This window comes from Macaca thibetana, chromosome 6 (assembly GCF_024542745.1).
Source record: "Macaca thibetana thibetana isolate TM-01 chromosome 6, ASM2454274v1, whole genome shotgun sequence".
NCBI classification, from domain to species: domain Eukaryota; kingdom Metazoa; phylum Chordata; class Mammalia; order Primates; family Cercopithecidae; genus Macaca; species Macaca thibetana.
This window is the reverse complement of record NC_065583.1, coordinates 4,485,061-4,507,700: the sequence shown is the minus strand read 5'-3', so window position 1 is coordinate 4,507,700 and position 22,640 is coordinate 4,485,061. Positions and strand designations below refer to the sequence as shown.

The 22,640-nt window shown below is 44.1% G+C and overlaps 1 protein-coding gene across 7 annotated transcripts in view; it reads left to right on the top strand.

Annotated features, from left to right (window-relative positions):
• Window positions 1-22,640, top strand: part of NSD1 (nuclear receptor binding SET domain protein 1) — a 178,691-nt gene that overhangs the window by 1,791 nt on the left and 154,260 nt on the right. For 3 of the 7 annotated variants that reach the window (XM_050793156.1, XM_050793155.1, XM_050793157.1), the window contains exons 2-3: window positions 319-432; window positions 1,173-1,262. In XM_050793156.1, coding sequence (XP_050649113.1) covers window positions 403-432; window positions 1,173-1,262 — 120 coding nt within the window. In that variant the 5' untranslated portion in view covers window positions 319-402. Of the gene's footprint in view, window positions 1-318; window positions 1,263-22,640 lie in introns of all 7 variants that reach the window. The other 4 variants (XM_050793152.1, XM_050793151.1, XM_050793153.1 and 1 more) reach the window with 2 other exon arrangements.

Below are 22,640 nucleotides of genomic sequence, written 5' to 3'. Positions count from 1 at the left end.
CGATTCCTGTTTGAGAATTGGGAATTTTGACTGGCAGAGGGGTTTTAATTTTAGTTCAGCCCAAGGTCCACCAGTCTGCAGAGGAGGAAAAAGAGACGGGCTGTTTCTATGGGCAGGATCGGCCCAGCTTCGGGAAAATGGAGTTTTCAGAGGCTCCCCGAGGCCATTTTTTCATCTCCAGTCGGGGGAACTTTTTCTGGCCATAGAAGTGCATCGGAGTGGCATAGAGGCCACTAGGCCTTGAAGTGGCTGCCATTTTGAAGAGTCGAGTCAGATGGCCTATTAACTCAGATTAATTGCTGTGCTTTTGGATTCCAGGTTGATGCCGGCCCAGGATGGATCAGACCTGTGAACTACCCAGAAGAAATTGTCTGCTGCCCTTTTCCAATCCAGTGAATTTAGATGCCCCTGAAGACAAGGACAGCCCTTTCGGTAATGGTCAATCCAATTTTTCTGAGCCACTTAATGGGTGTACTATGCAGTTATCGACTGTCAGTGGAACATCCCAAAATGCTTATGGACAAGATTCTCCATCTTGTTACATTCCACTGCGGAGACTACAGGATTTGGCCTCCATGATCAATGTAGAGTATTTAAATGGGTCTGCTGATGGATCAGAATCCTTTCAAGACCCTGAAAAAAGTGATTCAAGAGCTCAGACGCCAATTGTTTGCACTTCTCTGAGTCCTGGTGGTCCTACAGCACTTGCTATGAAACAGGAACTCTCTTGTAATAACTCCCCTGAACTCCAGGTAAAAGTAACAAAGACTATCAAGAATGGCTTTCTGCACTTTGAGAATTTTACTTGTGTGGACGATGCAGATGTAGATTCTGAAATGGACCCAGAACAGCCAGTCACAGAGGATGAGAGTATAGAGGAGATCTTTGAGGAAACTCAGACCAATGCCACCTGCAATTATGAGACTAAATCAGAGAATGGTGTAAAAGTGGCCATGGGAAGTGAACAAGACAGCACACCAGAGAGTAGACACGGTGCAGTCAAATCGCCATTCTTGCCATTAGCTCCTCAGACTGAAACACAGAAAAATAAGCAAAGAAATGAAGTGGACGGCAGCAATGAAAAAGCAGCCCTTCTCCCAGCCCCCTTTTCACTAGGAGATACAAACATTACAATAGAAGAGCAATTAAACTCAATAAATTTATCTTTTCAGGATGATCCAGATTCCAGTACCAGTACATTAGGAAACATGCTAGAATTACCTGGAACTTCATCATCATCTACTTCACAGGAATTGCCATTTGTAAGCAGTTTTTGGTACAACTTAAATATATACGTATATGTATATATACAGGCCACTTAAAGAGAAACTTGTAACAAATTTGTTTTTGGTTGCTTATCAGTTCACAGCTGAAATCCTATTGCTAATCATAAGCTTTTGGGCAGAATTTTACTTTGATTTTTAAATTCATCTCTGGTATGAGTTTGGTTATTTTAAGCTTTTTACAAATAACTCTTCATTGCGAGTAGGCTAATGCTTTTAAAGGCATTTGATTGAGTTCTGATTTAATTTCTCAAGATGGAGATATACATATGATTAAGAAAAAAAAGAAAAGATGGGTTTTGGCCTGCCAGCACCATGAATGCAGGTGAACCAATTTAGTGCTTGGAGTCCTGTTGCTGTATGTAGCAGATTATTTTTTACTTGATGACTTGACTCTTCAGGTTGAAGGGCATTTTGAACACAGATTAAAGTGACTAAGATGAGGTTTTTTTGGACATTGTCAAAATCTAAATTAGGCTAGTTTTTCTGAACTATCTGTTGTGAAGGTATAGCATCCTGTGCTTTTGATGAGTGCCACCATCGGCTCTTTTTTTTTTTTTTTTTTTTTTTTTTTGAGATGGAGTCTCACTCTGTCGCCCAGGCTAGAGTGCAGTGGTTGCTCACTGCAACCTATACCTCTTGGGTTCAAGCGATTCTCCTACCTCACCCTCCCGAGTAGCTGGGATTACTGGTACCCATCACCACACCTGGCTAATTTTTGTATCACCATTAGTTCTTGAACTTTTTCTAGTTTTGTTTTATTTTATTTTAACAGAACCGTAACTAAGACAAAGTTTTATATTAATTTATTGTTTAGAGACTGGCCTTGCCATGTTGCCCAGGCTGGCGTCGGAACTCCTGGGCTCATTCAATCCTTCTGCATCAGCTAGAACTACAGTAGTTTCAGATTTTGAAGTGTGTATGTGTATGTGTGATACATATTCTGTGTGTATAGAAATGGAGAGTATCTTATTTGAGTTGCTGTTTTCAGTAATGTCAAGTATTGTTAGAGGGTGATAAATGATAACATTTGTTTTTATTTGAGCTTATGCCGAATTTCTTGACTTCTAGCTAAATGATCAGTTCACTTCTCTTAGCCTCAATTCTATTGCCTCTAAATTCCAAAAGTACTTGATTGCTATAAGATTCCTTCAGCTTTAAATATTAATATTTGATATTGATTTTGTTTCTGCCCAAACACATTGTTTGGTTACCGCCGGTAATGTACCAAAGATAAATTTTTTTTGGCCAAAAAATGTTTCAGAGATACCACATTAAGTTTTTATAAGAAAAACTTTTATGGTATGTTGTTATTCTGAGTTCATTAAACATTCACTTTACCTTATTCCCTGCTGTTCTTTAAAGTTACAGAGGGAGAATGTGGGTGTGTCACTTTTGTTTCTGTTGATTCTTATCTTAATTGTGCCTTAGTACTCCTTGGTTTCTTGGGCAATTGCAGATTTTGAAAAATTTGCTTTAGTGGTTATCTTAAGTCTGAATTGTCCTAGGGTGGGTAGGCTGTTTTGAAAACTTATTGGCAGCCCAGAAATCCTTTTTCTTGAGTTCACATTGAAATTTATTTTATATATATCGTTTTGTCTTTGTTTTTGCACATAAATTTAAATCTGACAATGGAGATAGATGTTTCTCTAGAAGCATACAAATAGAATTGTAAACCTGTTTCTCATCAAAGATGTTAGTGGAGTATTGGTTCTATTAAACAAAAAAAAAATGAAGGCTGGGCATGGTGGCCCAGGCCTGTAATCCCATCACTTTGGGAGGCTGAGGTGGGCAGATCACCTGAGGTCGGGAGTTTGAGACCAGCCTGGCCAACATGGTGAAACTCTGTCTCTACAAAAATACAAAAATTAGCCGGGTGTGATGGTGGGCAACTGAAATCCCAGCTACTTGAGAGACTGAGGCATGAGAATCGCTTGAACCCGGGAGGCAGAGGTTGCAGTGAGCTGAGATTGCACCATTGCACTCCATACTGGGCAACAAGAGCGAAACTCTGTCTCAAAAAAAAAAAAAAGACAATAAAAAAACTGAAAATAGGCCGGGCGCGGTGGCTCACGCCTGTAATCCCAGCACTTTGGGAGGCCGAGACGGGCGGATTCCGAGGTCAGGAGATTGAGACCATCCTGGCTAACCCGGTGAAACCCCGTCTCTACTAAAAAAATACAAAAAAACTAGCCGGGCGAGGTGGCGGGCGCCTGTAGTCCCAGCTACTCCGGAGGCTGAGGCAGGAGAATGGCGTGAACCCGGGAGGCGGAGCTTGCAGTGAGCTGAGATCCGGCCACTGCACTCCAGCCTGGGTGACAGAGCGAGACTCCGTCTCAAAAAAAAAAAAAAAAAAAAAAAAAAACTGAAAATATTGGAGCCTTTAGATAGTAGCTTACATGTCTGAAATGGGAGTTAGCAAATGCACAAATGTAGGAGTTTTTTTTTCGGGGAGAAATTGAAATTGCTCAAAGACTTTATGAGCTCGAAGAAGCAAGTATGTAAGTTTACTTATTTTTATTTTTTTGAGACAGAGTCTTGCTATCGCCCAGGCTTGAGTGTCGTGGCGCGATCTAGGCTCACTTCAACCGCCTCCTCCTGTGTTCAAGTGATTCTCCCGCCTCAGCCTCCCGAGTAGCTGGGACTACAGGTGTGCACCACCACACCCGACTAATTTTTGTGTTTTTATTGGAGACGAGGTTTCACCATGTTGGCCAGGCTGGTCTCGATCTCCTGACCTCAGGTGATCCACACACCTTGGCCTCCCAAAGTGCTGGGATTACAGCCGTGAGCCACTGTACCCATCCCCTAATTTATTATTTTAGGAATTTGGTTCAGAGTTGTGATTGAAATCTATTGCATTTATTTTTGCCTTTGATATTTTTAGACTGAGGACTTTTTTTTTTTTTGGGACAAAGTTTCGCTCTTGTCACCCAGGCTGGAGTACAAGGCATGATCTTGGCTTACTGCAACCTCTGCCTTCTGGGTTCAAGTGATTCTCCTGCCTCAGCCTTCCCAGTAGCTGGGATTACAGGTGTGCACCACACACCCAGCTAATTTTTGTATTTTTAGTAGAGATGGGGTTTCACCATGTTGGCCCGGTCAACTCCTGACCTCAGGTGATCCACCCGCCTCAGCCTGGCAAAGTGCTGAGGTGTGAGCCATGGAACCTGTTCTTAGACTGAGGACTTAAAAAGTGAGGTCAGGGTGGGCGTGGTGGCTCACGCCTGTAATCCCAGCACTTTGGGAGGCTGAGGCGGGGAGATCACCTGAGATGAGGATTTCAAGACGAAACACCGTCTCTACTAAAAATACAAAAAATTAGCTAGGCATACTGGCGGGAGCCTGTAATCTCAGCTACTCGGGAGGCTGAGGCAGGAGAATCGCTTGAACCCGGGAGGCTGAGGTTGCAGTGAGCCGAGATTGCCCCATTGCATTCCAGCCTGGGCGACAGGAGCGAAACTACCTCTCAAGGAAAAAAAAAGCCATCCTGGCCAACATGGTGAAACCTCGTCTCTACGAAAAATACAAAAGCTAGCCGGGTGTGGTGGCGGATGCCTGTAGTCCCAGCTGCTCGGGAGGTTGAGGCAGGAGGATCACTTGAACCTGGGAGGTGGAGGTTGCAGTGAGCTGAGATTGCGCCACTGCACTCCAACCTGGCGAGAGGGAGACTCTGTCTCAAAAAACAACAAAAAAAAAAACCAGTCAATCTTAGAATGCAAAGTTAGGTAAGCAATAAGGCTTCAGAAAAGTGTAATTAAAAATAACTCTTCTATGTAGTCATATAATATTAACGTATTCAAGTTGTTCACAGTTGATTTAAGTTATTGATGCAGTAGGTATAGTTACTATGCTGGGAATTTTAGAAAGTCCGTAGCAAATTGCTATTTGTCTCTTTTTGTCTGTAATCTTGGCTGGGTTTGGTGGCTAACACCTGTAATTCTAGCAAGTTGGGAAGCCAAGACGAAAGGATTGCTTAGGGCCCAGAGTTCGAGACTAGACTGGGCAACATACTGAGATCCTGTCTCTACACTCACTTGGATGTGGTGGTATTCCTGTAGTCCCAGCTACCCAGGAGGCTGAGGCAGTAGTAGGATCGCTTGAGCCCAGAAGTTTGAGACTGCAGTGAGCCATGATCACGCCACTGCATTCCAGCCTAGGCAGCAGAGCAAGATCCTGTCAAAAAAAAAAAAGGAGAAAATTCTCTTGGCAGTGGGTAAGAGTAGTTTTTAGGGTTGTAGATTTCCTGTCTAGAATTAGAGAAAGAAGGGTCATATTTTCAGTTATTTTGTGTATCTACCTCTAAGTGGACTGTTTGTCTCTTGTCAGGTTACCATCATGTGCTCTTATTTTCTCTGCATACAGTGAAGTGAAGTGATTGTCATTACAATTTGTAATTCTAAGCTGGTACTTTAATTGGGTTGATAATTTCTTTTTTTTTTTTTTTTTGGAGACGGAGTCTCACTCTGTTGCCCAGGCTGGAGTGCAGTGGCCGGATCTCAGCTCACTGCAAGCTCCGCCTCCCGGGTTTACGCCATTCTCCTGTCTCAGCCGCCCGAGTAGCTGGGACTACAGGCGCCCGCCACCTCGCCTGGCTAGTTTTTTTGTATTTTTTAGTAGAGACGGGGTTTCACCGTGTTAGCCAGGATGGTCTCGATCCCCTGACCTCGTGCTCCGCCCGTCTCGGCCTCCTAAAGTGCTGGGATTACAGGCCTGAGCCACTGCGCCTGGCCGATTTCTTTTTTTTTTTTTGAGACGGGGTCTTGCTCTGTTGCCCAAGCTGGAGTACAGTGGCCGGATCTCAGCTCACTGCAAGCTCCGCCTCCTGGGTTTTATGCCATTCTCCTGCCTCAACCTCCCAAGTAGCTGGGACTACAGGCGCCCGCCACATTGCCCGGCTAGTTTTTTGTATTTTTTAGTAGAGATGGGGTTTCACCGTGTTAGCCAGGATGGTCTCGATCTCCTGACCTTGTGATCCGCCCATCTCGGCCTCCCAAAGTGCTGGGATTACAGGCTTGAGCCACCGCGTCCGGCCTGGGTTGATATTTTCTAATTCTTCCCAGTGTACAAAGGCTTTGTGCTTTGTTGTTATTGTTGTTGAGACAGGCTTGGTGCTTTGGATGTGGAGAATTAAATGAGGGTGGCATTTTCAGAGGATACTTGTTGGAGATTGCTTGGGTAGGATGGATGTAGTCAGGTAATGGGGCCTAGAAATTCAGACTGAAGCATTTGGTGTTGATGTGAAGCATTTGGTGTTGAGAGATTTTAGCTGAGAAGTGATGTAATATCTATTTGGAAGACTTTGACTAGGGGAAATTAGAAGCAAGGTTAGGATGTAGGTGTCTGTTGCAATAGTAATTAAGACTTAAGAATCGGCCCAGTGGCATGTACTTGTAGTCCTAGCTACTCCGGAGGCCGAGGCAGGAGGATCGCTTAAGGCTGCAACGCGCTATGTATGATTGTGCCTGTGAATAGCCACTGCACTCCAGCCTTGGCAACATAACGAGATTCTCTTAAAAAAACAAAAAAAAAAACAACGAAAAAAAACATGAGCACAGTCCAGTACTCGAAAGAAGGGGTAAATCTAAAAGATTATTTCAAATGGAGAAAATTGGCAGCTCTTTTGGGGATAACTGACCTGGAGGCAGATTGGAGTCTGGATTTGAGGAATGGAGAGAGATGAGGGCAGATGATGTCTAAGGCTTATAGTTTTGCTGCCTGAGACAAAAATGATTCCTCAGAGGTTCCTTCCTCTTTTCTACCCATCATCCCACAATTTTCTATTCCCTCCTTAGGTATCTTGGAAGAAAGTTGATCTTTCCACACCTGAGGTTCTGCACTCTATCCAACTGCCTCCTTGCTGGATGACCTTTTCTTGTTGGTTTGTTTTTGTTTTTTTGAGACAGAGTCTCGCTCTGCCACTCAGGCTGGAGTGCAGTGGGGTGATCTCGGCTCACTGCAACCTCCACCTCCCAGGTTCAAGCAATTCTCTGCCTCAGCCTCCGGAGTAGCTGGGATTACAGGCGCCCGCCACCACAACCGGCTAACTTTTGTATTTTTAGTAGAGATGGGGTTTCACCATCTTGGCCAGGCTGGTCTTGAACTCCTGACCTCGTGATCCACCCGCCTCGGCCTCCCAAAGTACTGGGATTACAGGCATGAGCCACTGCACCCAGCCTTTTTTTTTTTTTTTTAAGATGGATTCTTGCTCTGTTGCCCAGGCTGGAGTGCAGTGGCGTGATCTCAGCTCACTGCAACCTCCACCTCCCGGGTTCAAGCGATTCTTGGTGCCTCAGCCTCCCAAGTAGCTGGGATTGCAGGCGCCCTCCACCATGCCTGGGTAATTTTTGTATTTTTAGTAGAGACAGGGTTTCACCATGTTGGCCAGGCTGGTCTCGAACCCCTGACCTCAAGTGATCCACCTGCCTCAGCCTTTCAAAGTGCTGGAATTACAGGTGTGAGCCACCACGACCTGCATACCACTTTTAAAATAGTCCTTTTTTGAGTGCTTATTCTCTTTTTCTTCTCCTTTCTCTGCAGTCTCATCCACTTTCATTGATTCTGCTGCTACTCTACTCTATAATACTCTCTTCTGAACTGACTTCAAACCAAGAAATTCTAATTGTCAACTGAGCTGCTCCTCTACCTTGTGTCATATTCACCTAAAATGTAATATTATTTCCTTTTTTTTTTTTTTCCTTTGGACAGGGTCTTTCTCTGTCACCTAGGCTGGAGTGCAGTGGTGCCATCTCGGCTCACTGCAACCTCTGCCTTCTGGGTTCAAGTGATTCTCCTGCCTCAGCCTCCTAAGTAGCTGGGACTACAGGCGCCCACCACCATGCCTGGCTAATTTTTGTATTTTTAGTAGAGACAGGGCTTTGCCATGTTGGCAATGCTGTTCTCAAACTCCTGACCTCAAGTGATCTGCTTGCCTCCGCCTCCCAAAGTGCTGGGATAACAGGCATGAGCCACTGCGCCCAGCCTATTATTTTCATTTTGAACCCATCTCTTTTATTGCCAAATACGCATTTACTTCTGTGTTCATGATGACATCATTATCCTGTTCTTCTCAAAGCTGGAAACCTTGCAGTCACTTATTCATTTAAATGATTAAAATACAATTGAATACCTCTTGAGCCAGGCACTGCCAGTATAATAAAAAATAAAAAATTTGAAAAAGGAAAGAGATAGTCTGCTTTTAAAGAACTTCACTGTGTGGCAAAAACTAGCGTAAACAATGACAATACAGAATACTAAGTGGTCTGGTAGGTGTTATGTATGCAATACTTTGAGAGTGTGAAGGAAGGCATGCCTAGAATAATCAGGGAGGACTTCACAGAGTGGTTATTTATAGTTTGAGCAGAGACATACCAGTAAGAGGGAATAGCATATGCAAGTGGCCAGAAATCCTTGGCTAGCTATCTGGGAAGAGTGGGGTTGTCAGCAGATAAAGGTATAAAGATAGGCTTATATGCCGTGCTGTATAGTTAAATGTTTTTACTATTACAAAATTTTACAGATGCCCTCAGTTTCTCCCTTTATTCATTTTTCTATGGCATCTTTATTGTTGGTCTTCATTTAGTCTTTCCTTCCAGTCTATCCTATATAAAATTACTTCCTGCTTCCAAAATGAGAAATATTGGGTCTCTACTTAAATTTATAACTTAAATGACGCACACCTAATTTTCTAAACAAATAAAGCCCAAATTCAGTGTCCTTTTTGATAGGATCCTGTCCTGACCTTTCCAAATCTTATGCTAGAGCCTTGTGTACCCTGAGTTCAGCCAAACTGAACTCTTTTTTTTTTTTTTTTTTTTGAGACGGAGTCTCGCTCTGTCACCCAGGCTGGAGTGCAGTGGCCGTATCTCAGCTCACTGCAAGCTCCGCCTCCCGGGTTCATGCCATTCTCCTGCCTCAGCCTCCCAAGTAGCTGGGACTACAGGCGTCCGCCACATCACCCGGCTAGTTTTTTGTATTTTTTTTTTTTTTTTTTTTTTTGAGACGGAGTCTCGCTCTGTCGCCCAGGCTGGAGTGCAGTGGCGCGATCTCGGCTCACTGCAAGCTCCGCCTCCCGGGTTCACGCCATTCTCCTGCCTCAGCCTCCCAAGTAGCTGGGACTACAGGCGCCCACAACCGCGCCCGGCTAATTTTTTGTATTTTTAGTAGAGACGGGGTTTCACCGTGGTCTCGATCTCCTGACCTTGTGATCCGCCCGCCTCGGCCTCCCAAAGTGCTGGGATTACAGGCGTGAGCCACCGCGCCCGGCAGTTTTTTGTATTTTTTAGTAGAGACGGGGTTTCACCATGTTAGCCAGGATGGTCTCGATCTCCTGACCTCGTGATCCACCCGTCTCGGCCTCCCAAAGTGCTGGGATTACAGGCTTGAGCCACCGCGCCCGGCCCAAACTGAACTCTTAATGGTCCCTTGCTCCATACTCTCCCCTTGCTCATGCCTTTATTCTCCTGGTCTGATTCATCTTTGCATCTTAACAGCATATAGCATGGTGCCTTCTTTTTACTGGGGACATATCGAGTTAATGAATGAATCATGCTGTTACAGAGGTACAGTTTGGGAAGGGGAGTGAGTACATTTTAGCTAGGAAGGTTATGAGTGGATGGTCAGCCTTCATCATTTTCAGTGGACCAAATTTCTAAAACTTTACAGGTTGGTTGGTTTTTCTTTTTTCATTTCCTCATGTACTCAATTTCTAAGGCTTTTTGAATTTGAGCGTCTTAATATCTCATGCATTAATTTTTTTCTCCATTCTCAACTTTCACTCTCCTAATTAAGGATAATAATTTTTTTTTTTTTTGAGATGGTGTCTTGCTCTGTTGCACAGGTTGGAGGGCAGTGGTGCGATCTTGGCTCACTGCAATCTCCGTCTCCCGTGTTCAAACGATTTTGCTGCCTCAGCCTCCTGAGTAGCTGGGATTACAGGTGGGGTTTCACCATGTTGGTTAGGCTGGTCTTGAACTGCTGACCTTGTGATCCGCCTGCCTCAGCCTCCCAAAGTGCTGGGATTACAGGCGTGAGCCACTGCACCTGGACAAGGATAATAAATTATAATGGTTTTAGGCTGGACATCTCTGACTGCATACTGCACTATCTGTTTGGTGGAAGAAGTCCCTTAATGTCTCTGAGGCCCATTTCCTCAGTTCTAAATTATGGCTAGTACCTTCCTCGGAGGGTTGTTGAGTCTACGATACAAGATAATTTTTTTTTTTTTTTGAGACAGAGTCTCACTCTGGTGCCCAGGCTGGAGTGCAAAATGGCATGATCTTGGCTCACTGCAACCTCCACCTCCTGGGTTCAAGTTGATTCTCCTGCCTCAGCCTCCCAAGTAGCTTGGGTTATAGGCGTGCACCACCACACCGGGCTAATATTGTATTTTTAGTAGAGATGGGGTTTCACCATGTTCGGCCAGGCTGGTCGAACTCCTGACCTCAGGTGATCGACCCGCCTTGGCCTCCCAAAGTGCTAGGATTATACAGGCGTGAGCCATCCCTCCTGGCCATGACACAAGATAATTTATATGAAGTAATGCAGTGCTAGTCCTGAAGTAGGTACGCTGTAAGTGATGCCTACTGCTGCATGCCAAGAGCCAAATGTACATTTGAAAGAGTTGTGAATTTCAAGAAAGATATTTTTGAGTTTTTTTTTCTTTCTGAGACAGGGTCTCACACTTTCGCCCAGGCTAGAGTGCAGTGGCGTGATCTTGGCTCCTGGCTGGGCCGAAGTGATCCGCCGCCCTCAGCCTCCCAAGGTGTTGGGATTACGGGCATGAGCCATTGCATTTGGCTGAGTTTTTGTTTTTTTTCTCTATTTTTCCAAACTTATTTAATTAGTAAGATAAAGACATTAACTGCTGTTTACAGTTTCCATTTTTAATTAATAATCAGGAGCATTTGTATTTTTGTTTGATAATCAGAATAATTTAATTTGTGCAATAGGATCAATAGCTTTCTGTATTCCAGCTGTTAAGTGGTGTAGGATTATTACATTGTCGCTTTTTGCAGGTTGTCCTTTGTCCTAGATAGAAATGTTTAATTTCTTCTTCCTGGTTTTCAGGAGAGCCCATTGAAAGGAGATCCAATCTCTGAAATTTGTGGTAGGATAATAACAATTGAACAGTTATTTCTGAATCTAATTTAAATAATCTCAATTGTAGCCTTTTAAAGCAATTCCTATGAACCTTTTTGAATTTAGAAAAGTCATACTTGGCCGGGCACGGTGGTTCACATCTATAATCCCAGCACTTTGGGAGGCCGAGGCAGGTGGATTATCTGAGGTCAGGAGTTCAAGACCAGCCTGGCCAACATGGTGAAACCCTGTCTCTACTGAAAATACAAAAAAATATTAGCCGGGTGTGGTGGCACGTGCCTGTAGTTCCAGCTACTCAGGAGACTGAGGCAGGAGGATCACTTGAATCCGGGAGGCAGAGGTTGCAGTGAGCTGAGATTGTGCCACTGCACTCCAGTCTGGGTGACAGAGTGAGACTTTGTCTCAAAAAAAAGAAAAGGCAAACTTAGAAATGGAATATAAAAATCTCTTGATTTTTGTCACTTTTCATATGCTCCCTCATTTATACTCTTAATATTCTGTTAGAAATTGTCTCTTCTCTCCATGCACCCCTTTTTTTCCCTTTTGGTTAATATGTTAAGACATCTTTTCATAGAAGCATGTAACAAGATTTTTTTTTTTGAGGACAGGGTCTTGTTCTGTTGCTCAGGCTGGAGTCCACAACTCACTGCAGCCTAGACCTCCTGTGTTAAAGTGATTCTCCTACTTCAGCCTCATGAGTAGTTGGGACTACAGGGCCATGCCACCACGCCTGGCTAATTAAAGAAAAAATTATTTGGTAGAGACAGGGTCTTGCTATGTTGCCCAGGCTGGTGTTGAATTTCTGGCTTCAAGCAATTCTGCTGTGCATTAGCCACCTCAGCCGCGAATATTTTCTTATTATGAAATTTTTATTTAGATAAATGTTGATTTGCATGCAGTTGTAACAAATTCCATATCCAGGCTGGGCGTGGTGGCTCACGTGTATAATCCCAGCACTTTGGGAGGCTGAGGCAGATCACCTGAGGTCGGGAGTTCGAGACCAGCCTGACCAACATGGAGAAACCCTGTCTCAACTAAAAATACACAATTAACTGGGCGTGGTGGCACGTGCCTGTAATCCCAGCTACTCGGGAGGCTGAGGCAGAAGAATCACTTGAACGCGGGAGGTGGAGGTTGTGGTGAGCCAAGATGGTGCCATTGCAATCCAGCCTGGGCTATAAGAGCGAAACTCCATCTCAAAAAAAAAAAACAAACCCCAAAATAAGGAAATTCCATGGCCTAGGCACAGTGACTCATGCCCGTAATCCCAGCGTTTTGGAAAGCTGAGGTTGGAGGATTGCTTGAGCCCGGGAGTTTGAGGCTACAGTGAAGTATGATTGTGCCACTGCACTCTACCCTAGGTGACAGAGTATGACCCTTTCTCTTACGAAAAAGAATATAGAGAGGTCCCTTGTATATTTTGCCTGGTTTTGCAATGGTAACATTTTGCAAAAAATATCTAATACCACAGAACCAGAATATTGATGTTGATGTAATTCACCGATTTTTGTTTTTTTTTTTTGAGACGGAGTCTCCATCTGACACCCAGGCTGGAGTGCAGTGGCTCTATCTCGGGGTCACTGCAACCTCCACCTCCCGGGTTCAAGCAGTTCTCCTGCCTCAGCCTCCTGAGTAGCTGGTACTACAGGCGCATGCTATGATACCCGGGGTGTTTCACCGTGTTAGCCAGGGCGATCTCAATCTCCTGACCTCGTAATCCGCCCGCCTTGGCCTCCCAAAGTGTTGGAATTACAGGCTTGAGCCACCGCGTCCAGCCAGTCTTACTAAGGCATTGATGTTCATATAATTTATCCATCTTATTCAGATGTCCTTAAATTTTATTTTTTTCCTTAAAAGAAATGTGTATTTCTATCAGGACATATTCTGGATGTCCCCAGTTTTACTGGTAGTCTTTCATTGTGTGTATATTAAGTTCTTTATGTTTTTAGCACTTGTGTAGGTTAGTATATCCACGACTGCAGTCAAGTTTCTAAATGTTTGCCAGGTGCAGTGGCTCATGCCTGTAATCCCAGCACTTTGGGAGGCTGAGGCGGCTGGATCACCTGAGGTCGATAGTTTGAGACCAGTCTGGCCAACATGGTGAAACCCCGTGTCTAACTAAAAATTAAAAAAAAAAAAAAAAAAATAGCTGGGTGTGGTGGTTCACGCCTATAATCCCAGCTACTCGGGAGGCTGAGGTTGGAGAATCGCTTGAACCCAGGAGGCAGAGGTTGCAGTGAGCTGAGATCACGCTGCTGCCCTCCAGCCTGGGTAACAGAATATGTCTCTGTCTCAAAAAAAAAAAAAAAAATTCGCTGAACAATTCTAATACCATAAGGATCCCTGCTGTTGCCAGCCTTTTTATAACTACATCCGTCGTCTTCTAGGCAACCCTTCCATCTCTTTTTTGTATGTGACAGTGTCTTGCTCTGCTGCCCGGGCTGGAGTGCAGTAGTTGCATCTCAGCTCACTGCAACCTCTGCATCCCAAGCTGAAGCGATCCTCCCACCTCAGCCTCCTGATTAGCTGGGACTACAGGCGCTTGCCACCATGGCCCGCTAATTTTTGTATGTTTTTGTAGAGATAGGGTTTTACCATGTTGCTCAAGCTGGTCTTAGAACTCATGAGCTCAAGCAATCTGCCTGACTTGGCCTCCCAAACTGCTGGGATTACAGGCAGGAGCCACCATGCCTGGCCTAGTCCCTCCATCTCTAGCCTTTGTCAACTACTAATCTTTATTTTTCTAAAGTTTTGTCTTTTCAAAAATGTTAGATAAATATGAATCATACAGTATGCAGCCTTTTGGGATTGTCTTTTTTTCCCTTAGCATAATTTCCAGGGGATTCAGCTAAGCTGTTGACTATATCAATACTTATTTATTTATTTATTTTTTTGAGACGGAGTTTCACTCTTGTGGACCAGGCTGGAGTGCAATGGCACGATCTTGGCTCACTGCAATCTCCGCCTCCCAGGTTCAAGCGATTCTCCTGCCTCAGCCTCCTGAGCACCTGGGATTACAGGCCCCTGCCACCACACCCAGCTAATTTTCATATTTTTAGTAGAGACGGAGTTTCGCCATGTTGGCCAGGGTAGTCTTGAACTCCTGGCCTCAAGTGATCCACCTGCATTGGCCTCCCAAAGTGCTGGGATTACAGGTGTGAGCCACTGTGCCCGGCCCTAGTTTTTTCCTTTTTATCACTAAGTAATAATCCATGATACAAATATACCATGGTTTGCTTGACCATTCACCTGTTGGGGGACGTCTGGGCCAATGCTACCTTTTGGTGATTAAGGTAAAAGTACTATTAACGTTCATTTATGGGGTTTTGTGTGACTATAAGTTTTCACTTCTCTGGGGTAAATAACAGTAGAAAAATTGCAGGATTATATGGTAATGGCATGTTAAGGTTTTTTTTTTTTCTTTTCTTGAGAGGGAGTTTTGATCTTGTTGCCCGGGCTGGAGTGCAATGATGTGATCTTGGCTCACTCCAACCTCTGCCTCCTGGGTTCAACTGATTGTCCTTCCTCAGCCTCCCATGTAACTGGGATTATAGGCATCCACCACCATGCCCAGCTCATTTTTGTATTTTTAGTAGAGATGGGGTTTCACCATGTTGGCCAGGCTGGTCCTGAACTCTTGACCCCAGGTGATCCACCCTCCTCGGCCTCCTAAAGTGCTGGGATTACAGGCATGAGCCACGGCGCACGGCCAATCTTCAGTTTTATAAGAAACTACCAAGCTGTTTTCCATAGTGTCTGTACCATTTACATTCTCACTATCAGTATATGAGTGTTCCAGTTTCTTTGTTTTTTTTTTTTTTTTTTTTTTTTGAGACGGAGTCTCGCTCTGTCACCCAGGCTGGAGTGCAGTGGCCAGATCTCAGCTCACTGCAAGCTCCGCCTCCCGGGTTCCCGCCATTCTCCTGCCTCAGCCTCCCGAGTAGCTGGGACCACAGGCGCCGCCACCTCGCCCGGCTAATTTTTTGTGTTTTTAGTAGAGACGGGGTTTCGCCGTGTTAGCCAGGATGGTCTCGATCTCCTGACCTAGTGATCCGCCCGTCTCGGCCTCCCAAAGTGCTGGGATTACAGGCTTGAGCCACCGCGCCCGGCCTCCAGTTTCTTTTATTTTTTGTTTTTTGAGACGGAGTCTCGCCCTGTCACCCAGGCTGAAGTACAATGGCACGATCTCAGCTCACTGCAACCTCTGCTACCCAGCTTCAAGTGATTCTCCTGCCTCAGCCTCCTGAGTTAGCTGGGATTACAGGCATGTGCCACCATGCTCGGCTAATTTTTTGTGTTTTTAGTAGAGATAGGGTTTCACCATGTTGGCCAGACTGGTCTTGAACTCCTGACCTCCGGTAATCCACCCGCTTTGGCCTCCCAAAGTACTGGGATTTCAGGCATGAGCCACCGCACCCGGCAGAGTGATTCAGTTTCTATGCATCCTCACCAGCATTTGGTGCTGTCACTACTTTAATTTTAGCCATTCATGTAGATATGTAGTAATGTCTCATCTCATTGTGTGTTTTTTTTTTTTTTGAGATGGAATATTGTTCTTGTTGCCCAGGCTGGAGTGCAGTGGTGCCATCTCGGCTCACTGCAACCTCTACCTGCTGAGTTCAAGCAATTCTCCTGCCTCAGCCTCCGGAGTAGCTGGGATTATAGGTGTGTGTCACCATGCCTGGCTAATTTTTGTATTTTTTAGTAGAGATGGGATTTCATCATATAGACCAGGCTGTTCTCGAACTCCTGACCTCAGGTGATCCACCCACCTCGGCCTCCCAAAGTGCTGGGATTACAGTTTTGTATGGTGGATTCCATACAGAGAGAGTTTTTGATTTATTCTAGATTAGTAGTCCCTACCCTTTTTGGCACCAGGAACCCATTTCCTGGGAAACAGTTTTTCCACAGGCGGGAGTGGGATGGTTTGGGGATGAAACTTTTCCACCTTAGATTACAGGCATTAGGTAGAATCTCATAAGGAGCGCGCAACCTAGATCCCTTGCATTCGCAGTTCACAATAAAGTTCATGATCCTCTCAGAATCTAATGCCACCTGGATCTGACAGGAGTGGGATCTCAGGTGATAATGCTCCCTTGTCTGCTGTTCACCTCCTGTTATGCAACCCAGTTCCTAACAGACTCAGGACCAGTATCAGTCTGCGGCCTGGGCATTGGGGACCCCTGTTCTAGATGACCCACATTCTTTTAAATGCCTGTATACAAACCATACTTTCTTTCTTTCTTTTTTCTTTGAGACACTCTCACTTGTTGCCCAGGCTAGAGTGCAATTGCGTGATCTGGGAACACTGCAACCTCTGCCTCCCAGATTCAAGCGATTCTCCTACCTCAGCCTCCCAAGTAGTTCGGACTACAGGCGCGTCCCACAATGCCTGGCTAATTTTTTGTATTTGTATTTTTTTATTTTTATCTTATTTATTTATTTTTTGAGTTGGAGTCTCGCTCTGTCACCCAGGCTGGAATGCAATCCACGATCTCGGCTTACTGCAACCTCTGCCTCCCGAGCTCAAGCGATTCTCTTGCCTCAGTATCCCGTGTAGCTGGGATTACAGTCACTCGCCACCGTAGCCAGCTTTTTTGTATTTTTAGTAGAGACAGAGTGTTACCATGTTGTCCATGCTGGTCTCGAACTCCTGAGTTAAGGCAATCCACCGCCTTGGCCTCCCAAAGTGCTGGGATTGCAGGTGTGAGCCACTGCACCCTCCCACAAACCATACTTTGAAAATGTTGCTTCCATTTTTAGATAATTTGTTAGGGAACCAATAAAATCATACGTACTTGTGATTTTCCCTTAGTAAATTGGAACAAATTTTAGTGTTTGTTGCTGTTATTAGGTGAAATTACTTTATTAATACCTCTAAAGTTCCTTTCACATCACTAGTGACCTTATATGAAATACCATAATACTCTTTTAGCAATTGCTGGAAAGATAAAATCTATTTTGGAGAATGAAAAATTATATTTACATATTAAATTAAAAGTAATTACTGGTTATGTGATATTCCCTAACATACCAGAATGAGTCTGAAGGTAGTCTTTCTTTGAAAATTATGAGTCTTTATTTCCTGTGTTATCTCTGATTTCTCTTGATGCTGTAATTGGAGCTGTTGGGTCTCCCTGGTGAAAGTAGGTGATGTGCAAGTTGTGTCTGTACCCAGTGAAAATAACAGACGTTAATGCCACACTAATTTGTCATTGGAATTTTACATTCAAAAGCATTTCTTTTCTTTTTAAAAATATGATTGTAAATTCATAATTTATAGTTGTATATACCAAAGGCATTTCTTTAACATTGTAGTTGGTTCAACTACAATGAAAATATGTTGTCTGTTTTTATAGTTAGTATATTGGGGAACAGCACTTCCATCATGTCACAATATATTAAGAATTGCCAGCAGGACACGGTGGCTCATGTCTGTAATCCCAGCACTTTGAGGCCTAGGCGGGAGGATCACCTGAAGTCAGGAGTTGGAGACCAGCCTGGCCAACATGGCAAAACCCCTATCTACTAAAAATGCAAAAATTAGCCAGGCGTGATGGCGGGTGCCTGTAGTCCCAGCTACTCGGGAGGCTGAGGCACAAGAATCCAGAATTGAACCCAGGAGACAGAGGTTGCAGTGAGCCAAGATTGTGCCATTTCTCTCCAGCCTGGACAACAGAGTGAGGCTCAGTCTTTTTTTATTTTTATTTTTATTTTTGAGATGGAGTTTCGTTCTATTTGCCCAGGCTGGAATGCAATGGCATGATCTCAGCTCACTGCAACCTCTGCCTCCCGGGTTCAAGCGATTCACCTACCTCAGCCTCCTGACTAGCTGGGATTACAGGCATGTGCCACCACGCCTGGCTAATTTTTGTATTTTTAGTAGAGATGGTCAGGCAGGTCTCGAACCCCCAACCTCTGGTGATCGGCCTGCTCTGGCCTCCCAAAGTGCTGGGATTACAGGCATGAGCCGCCGTGACTGTCCTTATTTATTTTTTATTTTTTGAGACAGGGTCTCACTCTTTTGCCTAGGGTGGAGTGCAGTGATGCAGTCACAACTCACTGCAGCCTCAACCTCCCAGTCTCAAGCAATCCCCGCACCTCTGCCCCTCCGAGTAGGCTGGGACTATAGGTGTGTGCCACCATGCCCAGCTAATTTTTTCTTTCTTTTTTTTTTTTTTTGAGACAGAGTTTCGCTCTGTTGCCCAGGCTGGAGTGCAGTGGCGTGATCTCAGCTCACTGAAAGCTCCGCCTCTCGGGTTCACACCATTCTCCTGCCTCAGCCTCCCGAGTAGCTGGGACTACAGGCACCCGCCACCACGCCCGGCTGATTTTTTGTATTTTAGTAGAGACAGGATTTCACCGTGTTAGCCAGGATGGTCTCGGTCTCCTGACCTCGTGATCCATCTGCCTCAGCCTCCTAAAAGGCTGGGGTAACAGGCATGATGAGCCTCTGCACCTGGCCATGCCCAGCTAATTTTTATTTTTATTTTTGTAGGGATGGGATCGCACTATGTTCCCTCGGCTAGTCTTTAACTCTGTTTCAAGTGGTCCTCCTGCCTTGGCCTTCCAAAGTGTTGGGATTACAGGCGTGAGCCACTGTGCCCAGCCAGGTTGTGTGTGTATGTATGTATGTAGGTCTGTATGTTTGTATATGCTTTTATTTATTTGTTTATTTTTATTTTTCTTTTTTGAGACAGAGTCTCGCTCTGTCCCCCAGGCTGGAGTGCAGTGGCCCGATCTTCGCTCACTGCAAGCTCCGCCTCCCGGGTTCATGGCATTCTCCTGCCTCAGCTTCCTGAGTAGCTGAGACTACAGGCGCCCGCTACCACGCCCAGCTACTTTTTTTGTATTTTTAGTAGAGACGGGGTTTCACCGTGTTAGCCAGGATGGTCTCGATCTTCTGACCTCGTGATCCGCCTGCCTCGGCCTCCCAAACTGCTGGGATTACAGGCATGAGCCACTGTGTGCGGCCTATATTTATTTTTTTGGAACAGAGTCTCGCTCCCTCATCCAGGCCGGAATGCAGTGGCATGATCTCAGCTCACTGCAACTTCTTACTCCTGGGTTCAAGCGATTTTTTTTTTTTTTGAAACAGAGTCTCACTCTGTTGCCAGGCTCACTGCAAGTTCCGGCTCCCGGGTTCACGCCATTCTTCTGCCTCAGCCTCCCGAGTAGCTGGGACTACAGGTGCCCGCCAGCAAGCCTGGCTAATTTTTTGTATTTTTAGTTAGCGATGGGGTTTCACCATGTTAGCCAGGATGGTCTTGATCTCCTGACCTCGTGATCCACCCGCCTGGGCTTCCCAAAGTGCTGGGATTACAGATGTGAGCACCGCGCCTGACCTGTTCTTTTCTTTTTTTTTTTGCAAGTGATTCTTGGGCCTCAGCCTCCCGATACAGGAGTGTGCCCTCAACGCCTGGCTAATTTTTGTATTTTTAGTAGAGACAGATTTCACCACATTGGACAGGCTGGTCTCAAACTCCTGGCCTCAAGTGATCCACACTCCTCAGCCTCCCAAAGTGCTGGGATAGCAGCTGTGAGCCACCATGGCCTGCCCAGGTTTTATATTTATTTATTTTTTCTTTTAAATTTTGTGTTTATTTAGGTTTTGTATGTAAAGTGCTTTTCTAACAGAGCTTTGGGGTAGAAGTGTTAGGGCAGGTAATTAAACCACTGAAATTCTTTGGAGGAGAAGATAATTATTAGAGTTGTAAGTGAAGTCTTGGTAGGTACCTTATCAATTTCATAGTAATGTCTGTGGAATTATTATTTTTTCCTTTTTTTAAAAATTATTTCTTGAGGATTAATTGCTGATAGTGGAATATTATTTTACATATAGTTGGCTCTTGATGTACTTATTTCTGGATGGCTTTCCAAAAGGATTTTGCCATTTTACACATAGTTCTAAATAGTGTATGAATTTAGCATTTGCCCCTCACATAGATAACACTGATTTTTTTTTTTTAAATTAAGTGGGTGCAAAATGCTACTATAGGATTGCTTTAACTAGTGCACTTTTATTGTTGAAAATGATTTCTACTTGTTTACTGTTTGTATTTTTTTCTAGGAATTTTGTGTCTATATTCTTTGCTGATGTATCTTTTTGGATTTAATGTTTTATACATATTAAACTTTCATCTCATTGGATATAAATATTTTCCCAATCTGGTTTTCATTTTAATTAATGATTTTCTGTAGTTGTATAATCAGTTTCATTTATTATATAGCTAGGTCTGTTTTCGAGTGATTTATTGATTCAAAGCTTATTGTGCTTCTAGATATTTGAAAACTAACTTTGGACTCCTGTAAAAATTTGAAGAACTCATATTTACTACAGTCTTATTGATTTAATAGGAGTTTTAATATCCAGTACTATGCTAATAATTTTATAGTGTTTTTACTACAATTTTATGAGAACTTAAGTTTTTAGAGCTGTGGATGGAATGTTTTCTGCTATATTGGTTATCTCTTCTGCGTAACAGACCCCTAAGTGTAGCAGGTTAGAGGAGTAAACATTGTTTATCTCACATTTTGTAAGGAATTATGGAGTGGCTTAGCTGGTGGTGCTGGCTCAGTCTCTCTAATGAATTTACAGTCAAGATGTCTGCCAGGGCTGCAGTCTCTGAAGGCTGTAGGATCCCTGTCCAAGATGGCTCACTCATATGGCTGCTCACTCTTTGTATGAGGCCTGTTCTTTCCCACTTGGACTTCTCCATAGGCCTGCTTACTTTATGGTAGCTGGCTTTTCCCAGAGTGAGCGATCCAAGAGAGAGGGACAGACCAAGCAGGAAGACGCAGTAACTTTTTATGATGTATTCTATTGACTGGCCACACATACCAAGCAGATAGGGAAGGGATTACACAAGGGCATGAATACCATCAGGCTGGGATAATTGGGGGCCAGCTTGGAATCTGGTTACCATATCCAACCAAATAAGAAATCAATAGTTTTAATTAAAGGAAAATGATTATATTAAATAAACGTTCGTTAATCAGTTTTTACTTTTAAGCTGAGTCAATAGTTTTTCAAATTGAATGATTAAAAAATACATGAAAAGTTAACCAGTGAAGTGGCCTCTGTGCCATGTTTGCTCAGGTAACGCCTCCAATTCTTGTGCTCCCCTGGAGACCACTTTTTTTAAGGGAAAGGTAGTGGACTGTGCATACTTGGTTTTCCTTTTTCACATAATGGTATATGTTGAAATCTTTCCATTTTAGAGCATAGCTTTCCCTTTTTAATTTTATTATTATTATTATTTTTGAGATGGAGTCTCCCTCTGTTGCCCCGTTTGGAATGTAATGGCGCAGTCTTGGCTCAGGCAACCTCCTCCTCCTGGGTTCAAGCGATTCTTCTGTCTCAGCCACCTGAGTAGCTGGGATTATAGTCACCTGCCACTATGCCCGGCTAATTTTTGTATTTTTAGTAGAGACGGGATTTCATCAAGTTGGCCAGGCTAGTCTTGAACTCCTGACCTCAGGTTATCCACCCACCTCAGCCTCCCAAAGTGCTGGGATTATAGGCGTGAGCCACTGCGCCTGGCCTAATTTTTGTATTTTCAGTAGAAATTTTTGTATTTTGTATTTTTGTATTTCTCCATATTGGTCAGACTGGCTGAGCTCAGGTGATCCACCTGCCTGGGACTCCCAAAGTGCTGGGATTACAGGGGTAAGCCACTAGGCCTGACCTAATTTTTGTATTTTGAGTAGAGATGGGATTTGACTATGTTGGCTAAGCTGGTCTCGAACTCCTGACCTCAGGTGATCTGCCTGCCTTGGCCTCTCAATGTGCTGGGATTATAGGCGTGAGCCACCGTACCTGGCTTTATTTATTTATTTATTTATTTTAACCTGGATAGTTTTCTTTTGCATGAATGTATAGACATTTTCCTATTCATACATTCTGAAAGTGAGTAACTATATATATGCAATTTATTTTTATTTTCATTTATTTATTTGTTTATTTTTTGAGATGAGAGCCTTGCTCTGTCACCAAGGCTAGAGTGCAATGACACAATCTCGGTTCACTGCAACCTTTGCCTCCTGGGTTAAGCAATTCTCCTCCCGTAGCCTCCCCAGTAGCTGAGATTATAGGTGTCCGCTAATTTTTGTATTTTTACAAAATTCACTGAACTAATTTTTGTATTGTTGGTAGAGACAGGGTTTCACCATGTTGGCCAGGCTGGTCTTGAACTCCTGACCTTAGGTGATATGCCCGACTCACCCTCCCAAAGTGCTGGGATTACAGGTGTGAGC